Source organism: Otolemur garnettii, unplaced genomic scaffold, assembly GCF_000181295.1.
Source record: "Otolemur garnettii isolate 467f Iridium unplaced genomic scaffold, OtoGar3 scaffold00021, whole genome shotgun sequence".
NCBI lineage: Eukaryota > Metazoa > Chordata > Mammalia > Primates > Galagidae > Otolemur > Otolemur garnettii.
In genome coordinates this window covers 16,446,659-16,460,481 of record NW_003852416.1, presented here as the reverse complement: position 1 = coordinate 16,460,481, position 13,823 = coordinate 16,446,659, and the positions used below count along the sequence as shown (strand labels likewise).

General features: G+C 41.9%; 1 protein-coding gene across 1 annotated transcript; it reads left to right on the top strand.

Moving 5' to 3' along the window:
• Positions 1-11,449: 11,449 nt before the first annotated feature.
• Positions 11,450-13,823, top strand: SFR1 (SWI5 dependent homologous recombination repair protein 1; the record flags this gene model as incomplete). The annotated part of the gene is made up of 3 exons (XM_023511772.1): positions 11,450-11,497; positions 12,779-12,879; positions 13,503-13,823. Coding segments are annotated over exons 1-3 (462 nt in total), but the record flags the coding sequence as incomplete, so codon positions are not given.

The window sequence follows — 13,823 nt, the reverse complement described above, 5'->3', positions numbered from 1 at the left end:
AGCCCAAGAGTTGGAGGTTGCTGTGAGCTATGCCACGGCATTCTACCCAGGGGGACAGCTTGAGGCTCTGTCTCAAAAAAAAAAAAAAAATCTACACTTGCAGGACATGGTGGCTTCTAGTAGTTTGGGAGGATCACTTGAGTTCAGGAGTTCAAGACCAGCCTGAGCAAGAGCTTGACCCTAACTCTATTAAAAAATATAAAAATTAGCTGAGTGTGGTGCCAAGTGCCTGTAGTCCCAGCTACTCAGGAGGCTGAGGCAGGAGGGTTGCTAGAGCCCTGGAATTTCAGGTTTCAGTGAGCTATGATGATGCCACTGAGCTCTAGCTCCCAGTGACAGAGGAAGACCTGTCTCAAAAAATATCAACCAACCAATCAATCAATTCATCAATCTACTTTTGCAAAGAGGTGCTCCTCTAATGCAAGAGGTGAGGAGAGGGTCAGTTGGGCTCTCCGTGGATGTTGCAGTCAGTCTTCAGGGTGTCTTAACCAAGGCCACCAAAGCTTCTGACAATGGGATGCCGGCAACAGCAGATCTTGTACTTATGCAGATGGTCAAGCCAAGGGGGGGTCATCATGCTTTTTGCAGAGGGGCCATATTTAATTTTGTCATATGAACTGGGAGCAATGATACAAGCAAGAAAAGTGACCAAAGTACCTATGTGTGAATCCTTCACTAACCCCTCTATCCACAACCTTTTATTAACATACAACAAATATTTGTTGAAAGGCAAACATTGAAAATAAATCCTCTTACTGATCTTTCCTTTTACTATCTATTTGCAACCTATTCATTCTGTTATCTGCTATCATCCACTAATAGAGGCTAAAGTTTTAAGAAAAGTATATGGGAATAAAAATAAAATGAGGAGCATTGTATTTCTTATTTTAATTTTTTTTCTATAAATTTAGGAAAAATCACCTTGATTGAGTTCACCTCTGAAACCCCTTCAATGAGCTCATAGAATACCCTTGTTCCAGTGGAGCACAATTTGAGAAATGTGGCTAAACGAAACAGATGAGGAAACTTTTTCATCAAGCAGCTCTCTCTTGTACTGTCCCCCCATCCACCTCCCTCCATGCCCTGCTTAAAGGTAAACACCACCACCAGCAGGACCACAGTCTTCACCACCACTATGGTGAGGTCACTGTGTGCCAACTTACACGTTACTATCTGCAGCATCACATTTAATAGATAGGTATTATCACCGTATTATACATGTGAGATTATCATTAATAGAGTTTATGAGGGCAGAGTTGAGATTTAAACCCAGGTATGTCTGACCACAATGCTCATTCTTCTAACTCCTACCCTGTGATTCCCTGTCTATGACCCAACAAGAGGAAAATACCAAGCCATGGTGTTTCGTATACCTGCCAATCAGCCCTTAGGCAGGTGTTTGCAAACTGCTCAATCATAAATCTGTTACTATACAGAGTATTACCCAAGGGAGAGCTGTGCCATGGATTCAGGTTTATGTACTTGTAGAATACCGTTTACACAGTTTTACCAATTAAAAAACTTTGGGCTAGGTGTGGTGGCTAATGCCTGTAATCCTAGCACTCTGGGAAGCTGAGGTGGGTGAATTGCTTGAGCTCAAGAGTTGGAGACCAGCCTGAGCAAGAGTGAGGTCCCATCTCTAAAAACAGCCAGGTGTTGGGGGGGGGGTGTCCCTGTATTCCCAGTTACTTGGGAGGGTGAAGCAAAGAGTATCCTCAGAGTCTAAGAGTTTGAGGTCACTGTGAACTATGATGCCATGGCACCCTACCAAGGACGACAAAGTGAGACTATGCTCAAAGAAAAAAAAAAGATATTGATCGAGAAGAAAATTCTATGGAGATTGTTGTGAAGAAAATAAATACAACTCCCCCCCCCCAAAAAAAACCTTCCTTGATTCAACCTTCACTAAACTCCCTTAGCACTTTCCCTGTATCCTTAGCACTTTATCTTCTGGTTGAACCCCCCAAATCTGCTTAGCCTCTTTTTTGGCGGGGGGCGGGGGAGGTCCAGCTGGGGATACAGAGACCAAAGAGACTGTCCTTGTTCTCCAAAAGCTCATGATAAAATATGTATTATGATACCTACAGAGTGCTGTGGAATAGGAAAGAAATCTAACTCTAGCTAGATGGTTCAGGGGAAGAAGAGAATAAAAGGAGAGCAAAGGACACTGGGAAGGCTGGGGATTTTGACCCTTGATCCTAGTCTTGGTGTGGGAGTAGCATTCCTGGATGGAGGAGAAGAAGGGTGTGTGTGTGTATGCACACACTCGCCTGTTTTCTAGGCAGAAGGAACTAGCAAGAAGATAAGACAGAGAGAACCTTGGCCTATTCAGAGAATTGCGAGTACACAATTCAGGGAAACTGGTGTGCAGGGTCAGTGCTGGGGCAAATGGCACAGGATGAAGCTGGAGAGGTATGTATGAGAGATTTGGTGAGAAGTCTGGATTTATTCTGAAGAGGATTGGGAGTCATTGGAAGATTTTAAGATCTTTAATAAGGTCATTCTGACAGCAGTGTAGAGAATGGATGGGCGTGAGAACTGGGATGACATCTGTCACCCCATGGATTCCTGGGGTTGATTCGGCTGATCTGGCTGGCTAGACAGATGTCTCCTTCCTCCTTCAGTGCTCCATGTGTGTCCCTCCCCAAGCTGCGCACTCAACGAGGAAGATCTTCCCTGATAGAGGAGGACTGTTCTTTGGTCAAGGGTTTACAAGTAGCTGTGCCCACCAGCTAGAACCTCTGAACAGGCTCCAAGGAAAAGTGGAGGACAAGTGTAGGAGTCAGGAGCCCAGTCAAGAGTCCACTGTAGGCAGGCAGGCCAGACCTGAGCCACAGCAGCAGCGCTGTTGAAGAGGAGGAGTGAGAGATAGGATGTATAGTAGGACATGTGCCCAATATTTTGCTTTTTGTGTTTGACATTTCACTTATTGTAATGTTTTCAAGGTTCATCCATCTTGTAGTAGGTACCAGGATTTCATTTCTTTTTAACACTGAATAATATTCCATGGTATGAATACACTATATTTTATTTACTCATCTGCTGATGAATATTTGGGTTGTTTCCACCTTTGATTATTGTGAATAATGCTGCTATGAATGGGGTTTACAACTATCTGTTTGAGTCTCTGCTTTAATTCCTTTGGGTTCATGCCCAGAAGCGGAATTGCTGGATCATATAATTTTTTAAAAATATTTTTATTTATGTATTTGTGGTTTTGTTTTATTTTATTTTTCAGAGACAGGGTCTCACTTTGTTGCCCAGCCTGGAATGTAGTGGTATGATCACAGCTTACTGCAACCTTAAAATCTTGGGCCCAAGTGATCCTCCTGCCTCATTCTCCTAAGGAGCTGACACTACAGATGCCACACTCATTTAAATTTTAAATTTTTGTAGAGATGGTACTTGCTTATGTTTCCCAGACTGGTCTCTAAATCCCAGCCTGGGTCTCCCCAAGTGTTTTTATTGCAAGTGTGAGCCAACATGCCTGAATCGTATGATGAATCTGTTTAATTCTTAGAGGTGATACCATCCTGTTTTCAGTGGCTATACCGTATTTCATTCCAACCAGCAATGCAAAAGATAAAAATAGAATTTTTCCTGGGACATCACAATTCCCTCTTCCCAAATTCACTCTTTATTCACCATGGTATTCAATTCATTCGCTTGTTCCTTGTAATCACTGTATTTATTTTGTCTTTTTGTCATCCATTTTTACTTAAAGGAAAATTCAGCACATAGGCTTCAATCTGTCGTTTGAAGGGCACAGTGACAGTTCTGTTTGATGTGAGTATCCCCCATCTTTCTCTGTATTAGACTGCTACATGGTCACTTTCTCCGTGTATTTTGTTTGGGACACCCACCTTTTGAATTACTGATCAAATAATTGATCTATTCATTCTGAAATTCATCCATTCAAAACATCTATTGAGCATTTTCTCTATGCATCAAATGTTTTTTGTTTTTGAGATGGAGTCTTGCTATGTCATCCAAGCTGGTCTCAAACGCCTGGGCTCAAGCCATCCTCCCACCTCAGTCTCGTGAGTAGCTGGGACTACAGGCACTCGCCACCATGCCCGGCTGCATCCATGTTAATAAAGACAAGGGCACAAGTTACTGGAGACAGTAAAAGCAAGCAGAGTAACTGGGAGTAAGCCCTGCAATGGCAATTGGTGGTTGATGAGAGTTAGCCTGAAGCTCTGGGCTTGGGAGAGTGAGACTTGGATGACATGAGAGGGCTGTGAGGAGGAAAGAGAGGTCAGTGAAGTACGCCAATTTTCCCCTGGGGCTGGCTCTGATTGAATCTATATAATAAATATCAGTGTCCAATTTGTATGCTCCTAAAAAATATATTGACATTTCCACTTACCGCAACAAGCACATCTTCCATTTCCATAGTATTTCTATAGATAATTTTACCTGTAACTTCATTTACCTCTCTGGTGGGAACTGGTGATTTGGAGTGTTAACCAAAAGGTACCCAAACTCCCTCATGTGAAAAAAATTGTTTAAAATACCCAAGATGGAATTATAAAAGCTCAGAACCAGGAAAAGATCACTTTTCTCTTTACAATTCATAGATGAGAAAACTGGGACCACAGAATTTCATTGTACCTGCCAAAGTCACACAACTCATTAGCTATTAATGGCAGGGCCCATAAAGAACTCAGGCGGTCTGAGCCAGGCCTATTTCCCGCCATGGCCATAGTTCCGCAGGAATGAATGAATTATGGAAAAAACTGTAAACATCAATGAATTTGTATTCACCAAAACTTGTATTCAAACTGAAATCCCAAATCCCCAAAGACTTCCCCATTTTCCTCAATTTAAACTGATAACCCATGATTATCTCATGTTTAGTACAGAGTTAAGCAACCTCACCTGCCCAGTTTGCGACCACATCCATTTTCACCCCCAATTTCACTTCATACAGCAACAAAAATCAACAAAGACAAGGTTTGGAATGCAAAAGAAAACTCAGATAAGTAAGGTCTGTGGCTTTATGGCTTTACCCATTCAAAATTTCACCTACTGCCAAACAGGGCTTATCTAGTTTACAAGGTATAATCATGTTTAACCTGATCATTATAATATTCCACCAGTTCTAAGACAGTGCACTTGAATCTGTAAGGCATACTTACAGCTTTATTAAACACAAAAAATTGAACTTCCATAATCCTTTTTATCCAATTCTATCAAAAGGCTTTAAGACCATAAAAGTATGCATTTCTTATTAAGGAAGAAATCATGATTTTCTCAGAATTTAGCCTGAATTAAATTTTGCCTAGGATTCTTGTTGTTTGATCTGTTGCTTCCACCTCAAAACCCAGGTTAAATCTGCCAAAAAACTTGCAGTTTGGTATAAACAAGACTAGTAATCAGTAATTTGTTATGAAAAATAGTGTTTTAGTTTTTGTTCACGGAGGTAAAGGCAGCTTTCTCCCCTCCCTTCCTCCCCTTTCTCCTCCCCAATTCTTCCCTCTCCTCCTGCATAATTCTTGGCAGAAAATATTTGAACACCAGGACCCACTGACTCCAGTTCAGAATGTAGGGGTCCAAGAAAGCTTCCTGTAATGTCAGCTTGACCGGTTATTGATTGGAAGAGGATGGGAAGCTCTCTCTTGCCTTGAGAGCTGCTAATTAGTATGCAAATATTTAATTTCAGCTTCCTAAGTACTCTCATTAGTCCACATAATTCTTACCTGTAGTCCTTCAAACCTGTGATAACATGCTATTTTTTGCTCATCAAAATCAAGTTGTTTCAGGTACTGGCTCACTGCATCTACTGTTTGATATCTCTGAATTTCTTTTTCTCATCTTTATTTTGGGGACTTAATCCCATTCTGAGTCTGGAAGAATTCTATTTAGATTGAGGGGCACAGTAAAACCATTTTTCAACCGTAAAAATAGGATATATTTATGGCAGATAGGGCGGTATGGGTGAGTAAATTTGGTTTCTTGATTCCTTCTGAGTACTAGCTAACAAATTGCTACCCCTGAATGCAATTATTAGAATAAAACAAAGTCAGCTTTACATCTCTTTTTTCACGGCTCTGAGTGAAAAATAATACGAACTAGTGAAACTGCTTTTTAAAAAACAGGAAGATCTGGCCAAAGATTCAAACTCATTCTTTTCAGGTCAGCTTAATTGCACAAGTTTTATGCTAATTATTTTTATATTAAAGATTTGGCAGCTTTACAAAAATCCTAAACTTGTACGTGCAGGTTCAAAATTTCTATTCCAAGGGCCCAGAATTAGGCTAGGGAAGCATTTCAGACAATGCCAACCTGTAGTAATGCTTGCTTGTTTTAAAAAATAGAACTTTGGGTAGGTTATAATGTATAGTTTCATAGGAATTTGCTTAACAAATGTGGACGTGATTAGTTTTAAAACCCAACCCTGCTTTCTGTTAAATGACAGGCTTTTAAAGCCTGAGAAGACCATGGTGGGTGTTATCCACGCACTTGGTAGCAACTCCCCTCACAGGAGACCTTCAACAACATAGATGTTGTGTTTTTAAAACCCAGCATTCACAGAAGGGCGTAGATTCCGAAGTCATAAATAGAGCATAAGTAAGAGAATAAACCGTACAATATAGATGAAGCCATCATTCCCATATACTAAGGAAGGTTGGAAAATATACATTTTCAGTATCGAAAAATAGTGATATCATTTGCCAATTGAGAGTTACCAGAGTCATTATTAAAGTTCATACTTTATTTCTCGATAGCCACAGAGTTAGTTGTCAGGGAGGTGGAGAGCTGGGTAACATTGCTGTCACTGACAAGTGGTATAATTTAGACACAGTGTTGGGGACACAGATACTTGGCATAATGTTGGAGGTGGAAGGGAGAGGATCAGTGAAAAGTGTCTTTGATCACGCCATCTTCCCTGTGTGTGATCACACCTCTCCAACTGATTTTCCTGGTCAGGGGCTCAGCCTTCCAGGCTTTGATACTGCTCCTAAAGGTTGGTATTATAATCTCTGGCATTTTACTTTGCTTTAGGAGTAGAGACCTAGTGTTTCCTTCCTCCTAATTGGTAGGATAGTGGCAAAGGGATTAAATTTCAATCTAGCTCTCGAGATCCTAAACTGGGCCAAAAAATTTCTGGTTAGGCTAAATCCACAGATTTTCTTTACTACTATACTTACCATCAAGGTTTACCAAAGGGTTGAAGAACAGAAACAAAAAGTTAAATATTATTTTAGGTTGTGGTTTCTTAACTCCTTAGTTTCAGCTTCCTTTAGACACCCTTGTTCCCCCACCTAAAAAACATCACTAAGACGAAGCCTTTTATACCTTCAAGACTGAAACAGTAATGAGAGGTCAGGGTAGAAAACTGAGTTGACAGTTTGCCGGCACTTCAAAGAGATTTCAATACTGTGAAATTATCTTGGGGGTTGTTACCTCTCAAACTTTAAGGTAGTCAAAGATGATTATAAGACATGTTCTGCTGTTCAAGTATTTGCTGACATCTAATGCCTTTTTCTCCAAATAATGCAAGGGTGACGTTTCTGAATCAAAAAAAGGATCTAAGAAGGATGGTGCCCTGAGCAGTATTTTTATTCCCATTACTTTATAACAATGTAACTCCTATGCCACTACCCCCCACCCCCACTCTACCTCCTCCCTATTTTAATCTAACCTGAATCACTCGATTCTTTTTCAAGGAAACACACCCAGTAACAGCAATGAATCATAGACATTATTGCTTTGCTAGTCTTTAAAAGACTTGACCAAATGCCAAATCTGGTAGAATAAAAAGACAAGAACTTTAGGTGAAAGGAGCTCTTCTTGTTTAGTACAATGTCCTGAATATTAATTATCAGATCAATTTTCTAGTTGCCTGGTGATAAAAAGGCTTTATCACACAAATAATACTGGCCCTTCATATATTTCCACGTTTTAAGTAACCATCCTATTCAGTGAGGCAATTTCTGAGGCATGCCTAACAGTTAAGTCAAGGGCCCTTTTATCCTGAAGTTGAAAATAAAACCTTCTTTTGAGTAACTTGGCAAAGAATATGAAATAATTAACCCATAAAGATCACTCTTTGGTAACAAAGTCTTCAATAGTCTCTGTGGGTGTAGCAACCACATATTATGGAGTTCCATATGAGATCTTTAGGTAATAGAGCAAACAAATACAAATATTTGCCAATTATTGCAAAAGGAAATTTGTTAAGGGACAAAACACTTCTACCATGGAGAGGTCTGTAATATGTGACTTGAATTTGTGGCAAAAGAAACCCATAGGAAAATGTTGCCAGTTGTTTTTAACTTATGTGCAGATGTCATAGAAATATTGAAAGTCTGAGGCTGGGCATGGTGGCTAATGCCTGTAATCCCAGCACTTGGGAGGCCAAAGCGGGCAAATTGCCTGAGCTCACAAGTTCGAGATCAGCCTGAGACAGAGTGGGTTGTGGCGGGGCGTTGTGGCCAGCGCCTGCAGATCCAGCTACCCCAGAGACTGAGGCAAGAGAATCACTTGTGGCCTAAGAGTTTGAAGTTCCTGTGAGCTGTGACGCCATGGAACTCTACCAAGGGTGACCAAAGTGAGACTCTGTCACAAACAAGAAATTCTGAAAGTCAGTTAAGAAAATTTAGATTTTCTCACACCTCCTCATCCAAGTAGATTTTAATCCTAGTTTCAAAAGGATATATTTATATATCTGTTTATAAAACAACTTATGGATACTACTTATGTTCACATGACACAATTTTAGTCACTAGAGAAAAGTCTACGGAATGGAATTTAGATTGTCCTGAGAGTCCTATTGACTTAAAAAATAAAGCTAAAGCCAAGAATTTCCAAAATAAATCTACTAAAATAAACTTTTTAATTGTGGTTAAAAATACTGTGTGTGAGAGAGAGAGAGAGAGAGAAAGAGAGAGAGAATAGAGAGGAAGAGAGAGACAATATTCACTATTCTTTTCTTGCCATTAAAAAAGAATAAAACCCAAAAAAACTTCATGAAGATTTTAGGTCTTTGTCATCATCCTACAAACAATAATCGCAGTCAAGAAAGAGGCATTTTGCCACTTACTGATGAATAATGAAATGGCCAAGAGTAGCCTTGAGCAGTAAAGAAATTTAAAAATACAGGGAAAGTCTGACTTAGGTTGCTATTAATTACTGTTATTGAATGCTCAACTTGTTCTCTATGGTGGAGTAAGGAGTCTTTGCTTTCTTTTTCACCAGGGCAGTATTTTTCCCTGCCAGAAAAGTTTCATATGAAATATAACAATGTCTGTGTCAGAAACAACACATTTTTTATAGGCTAATATAATTGCAAGTCACCAAAGACATGGCCATGTTTGTAGGCTTTATCTAAAGGTACATAAAAAATATAGGGCGATATTTCAGATCTCTTACACTAAGAGAGAGGAAGGTGGATTTCCAATTTGTTATATGAGGGGAGTTAAGTAAAATACTAAGTTACATATTGGGAGATCATTTGATCCTAATAATGCCTGGAGGTCAGAGCTGTATCTGTGTATATGTGCATTTGCTGTATCTGCAAATGCACATATCTGAGATAGAGGTTTTTCCGAGTACTTGCTCAGAAGTTCTTTGAAAATCTGGCCAAACGAGCCCATTTTTAATACACCGGTTCACATAACAAGCAAGTCAGAACATCTGCCAGGCAAGATGTTGTTTTCCTTTATGCAGCCAGCAAAAACACAGCTCTAAGCTTGGGTTGGAATGATAAAAGGATTTGGGAGCAGCTGATCTTAGGTACTCATAAAAACAACTCACCCTTATGCCCTGGGGTATAAGGAACATGCAGAGTCCGCATTGTGCTTCTAGTGTTAGGACAAATCATTCTGCTTTTTTCAGAGATTATCTGATGCCAGTGGATGAGTAAGGGAGAAATCAACCTGCGACTGAGACCTGTGACTTTGGAGAGGTGAATAACAAACACCTGGATCACAAAACCAGGAGGCCCCTTTTTCACTCTGTAAATACCTGGAGGTTAGTTTATACAATTTTTGAAAGTTTAGGCGTGGAAACTATTTTATTAATTATACATGTAGGCTCCCAATTGTCAGCTATTTATGATTTAAATTATGTAGGATCTTAACAGCTCACAGCGATTTTCTAAAAAATGTGGGTTTTGGGGGGGAGATAAGCAAAGTGATGAAAGTCTGTGTGATCACACCCCTATAAATCACTTAGGGAATGGCGAGTACACTAGGGTGGATAAACAACTACTGAGAGCTCCCTAGATGCCTAGTTCTAGTGGTCTCTCATCTAGTCTCCTTCAATCCTCCAACCCCGTATTACAGATGAGGAAACTGAGGCTCAGAAACGCTACCGTGGATAGCACATAAAACATGGTGCCAGGATTTGAAACTAGACAACTGTTACATCCCTAATCATTGCATCGGGTTGTCTTCGGTCCTGTACTTATACTTGGCTGTTTGGGACACAGGTAACGTCCTCCGGCTCCTTCTAAGCGATTACCGTCAGATGTTGGTTAATGGACCGCCTCAACGACCATGACGGCCGGTCAGTAAGAGGCTGGAAACACCCCAGTTCCACGTGAGTCGAAGTCTCAGCTTAATTCCCCAAACCCACTGCTCCCCCGTGGGTCACCGGCCTGTGCACAGCGACAGAGCCCCGCCGCGCAGGGCGGGAGGGGTTGGGGACTAGGGGCGCCCGGCCGCGTCCCCAACACGCGATGGGGCGGCCACAGCCTTATTCAGAGATCGTTCCGCTCCCTGAATTAAGCCATGGCACATTTCACTGGCTATGTTTTCTCTCGGATTTTACTAGGACAGTTGAGCGGAGGAACCTGAATCAGAGGCAAGAGAAAAGCTGGCGAGGGGAGTGCCGAGTGTGCCGCAGCAAAGAAAGCTGGACGTGAGCTCAACCGGGGGGCGCCGGAGAGCTCGCAAGACTTCTAACAGGTCTGACTCCCAGTAGGCAGGACCCCAGTGCTGCTCTTCCGTGGTCGCCGCCTGAGGGGGGTTCACAGCTGGAACTGGTAACTCGCCCGCTCCTGGGGAGGGCCTACCGGGCGCGGAGGACACCCCCGCTACATCACAGACGCACGAAAATCGAGAAGGGAAGATGAGATCGCGAGCGCGCCAGCTGCAGGACAAGTTAGTCATCCAGCCCCTCGGTCCAACAAGCCCAGCAGAGGATCGCGGACGCGCACGCGAATCCCGCCGCTGTCGGGAACGGGGAAGAGCATGGCTGCGCGCACGCGCCAGTCAATTCTGCCAATCTTGCGTCTCAGCCGCCTCAGGCGTGGCCAAGTCCCGCCTCCGCTCGCGGCCGCGCGCGCGCGCGCGCAGTCTCGTCGCTTTCGGGAGGCGGGCGAAGCCGAGCCGCGCGCGTCACTCAATCAGACCAATCGTCCATCACTTCCGCCTCTCGTGCGGACCCGCCCCTGGCGCACGCTTGGTTTACGGCAGCTGCTTGGCGCGCTTTTGGGCGGCCAAGGGGATGGCGGAGGGAGGTGGTGTGAACCGGGACGAGGGCGTCGGTGAGAGCTGGACTTCGCTGGGGTTCCTCTGTGGAGTCGAGTAGAGCTGCCTTTCTGTGGTTGGGGAACTCGAGCTCTCCACAGGCCTGGGGTCTCCGGCAGGCTGCTGTGCTTTCTACTGGGGGAAGGAGAGGAGGGCTGCTCCCTCTGGTTTACTCGGCTAAAGTTGAGCCTTTGTTGGAGGTAGCAGCTGCGATCACTCTCCTTTCCGTGTCTGTTCGCTACAGACGGGCGTGAATGTTTCTTGGCTTGTCTCTTACATCTCCGGGCGTGGAGATTTTAGTCACGCATCTTTTAGAATTCGAGTTAACTGACAGGTCTGATTATATTTTTTGAGTCAAGATTTCACTTGTATCCTTTAATTATGGAGCTATCGTAACGAAGTTAAAGAATTCTTATCTAAAGTTGTTATTCTCTCCTCCCCCCGTAATGCAGAATTTGAAGGTATTTTGATATATGGAAAAGAAAACAAGGAGAATCTTGTCTCTTTGAGATACAAGCCAGTTAATTTGTCATGAAAAACTTAGTCCCTTTGTGGGAAGGTAAATTAAAAATTGCAAAAAGAACAAGAATAAATTACAACTAAGTGAAATAGGAAGAGATTGCTGGCTTACTTGTGGGTGTTTTATATGGTGCCACCCAGCTAGGTTCATCTCTCCACTGTCTAGAGAAAGCCAATATCCAGAGACAGCAGGGTTTTACAGCAAAGAAAGGGTTGATTCTGCATAGCACCAAGTGGGGAGATGGGAGAAAGTTTTCAAATCTGCTTCCTGGAGAACTGGGAGACAAAGTTTTTAAAGACAATGTGGTGGGCAGGTTAGGCAGGGTCTGCTAACTGGTTTCCCCGGCGGACTCAGCTCATCCCAGGAGCATGCAGTTCCTTGGGCGAGGTGGGGTGGGGTCTGACACCACTTGAGTCAGTTCCTTGGTGTGGGTGGTTCAGTTACTGTAAGCAGGACCTGGAAGATAGCTCAGAAACTACCCTTAAGTTCCAAACAGGCCAAGTGGAGAAAGTTAAGAATCTTTGTAGCTAATAACTGCATGCCTCCAGGGTAAAGAAGCAAACAAGAACTGTAATTATTAGGGGCAAAGGAGGGGATGGTGGCTGATTATTACTATTATTTCAGCTAAGTTCCCAGAATTTGGGGGCCCTTACTCTAGTTCTCTCCTTGCACCTCTTCGTCAATTTGTAAGGGCAGTTTCATATACACTAATAACTTTGATAAAAATTGAGGACAATATAGAAGTGTGGTTAATTTGATTCCCATTTTATTTTTTTAGAGGTACATCGAAATTTCACTTTTAAGATGGAAAGCCCCTCAGACTCAGCTGTGATTTTACCCAGGACTCCAGAGGCCTGTGCAAGTAGCTCACAAAAACAAGTACGGAAATCGTTCTTCCCCTGGATTCATTCTGTGTTTTAAGTATTGTGGCAGTGGTGGTTTTAAGGCCACTGAAGATTGTTAATGTAATGTGTAGCATAAATAAATAGATAATTTATTAAATAGTAATTTTAGGTTTTTCTTCTAAGATACCGTGTATTTTACTTCTCACACCTACCTGCTGCCAGATTTTTATCTTGAATTAATTAATTTAAGATTTGGTTATTATAACACTCCAAATTGAGGAAATTTGAAAGTCTATGCATTATCGTTAAAAGGGTCTTTGATTATAGGATGTAGGTCTTTTCCTTAATTTGGTTCTAAAGCTCATAAGGGTAGTTGTCCAGCATGTGCTAGTTGCTGAACAAATGTTCCGTGATTCCTAGAATAAGTGTCTCAACACTGTTTTAGAAGGGTATTGACTTTGCAGGGGGAAAAAAATAAAACTAATGGAGCTGGAAATTAAGGACATTTTGTGATGGCTACTTTAATACGGAGACAGCAAGCCATCTTGTGTCTATTATAGGCCTTTATTTCTATTAGATCTATTACATTAACATCAGGAATGTTTTCCTTGATTAACATTTTTAATCATTTTCTTTAATGTTTTGTGCCCGTTATAGCCCATGAGTGCAACACTTAAAGAAAGATTAAGGAAAACAAGATCTTCATTTAATTCCTATTACAATGTGGTAAAACGTCTTAAAATAGAGGGTGAAGAAAATGAGCAGACTTGTTCAGAGAAACCACCATCTTCCACAGAAGAAAACTGTTCGGAATTTCAGGAAAGTTTTAAACACATAGACAGTGAATTTGAAGAAAGTACCTATTTGAAAAATACCTTCAAGAGTATCAGTGCATGTGAAACTAAATCACTCGATAGTGGGTCATGCAGTGCTCTCCAAAGTGAGTTTGTGACTAAGACTCTACCTAAACAAGGATTA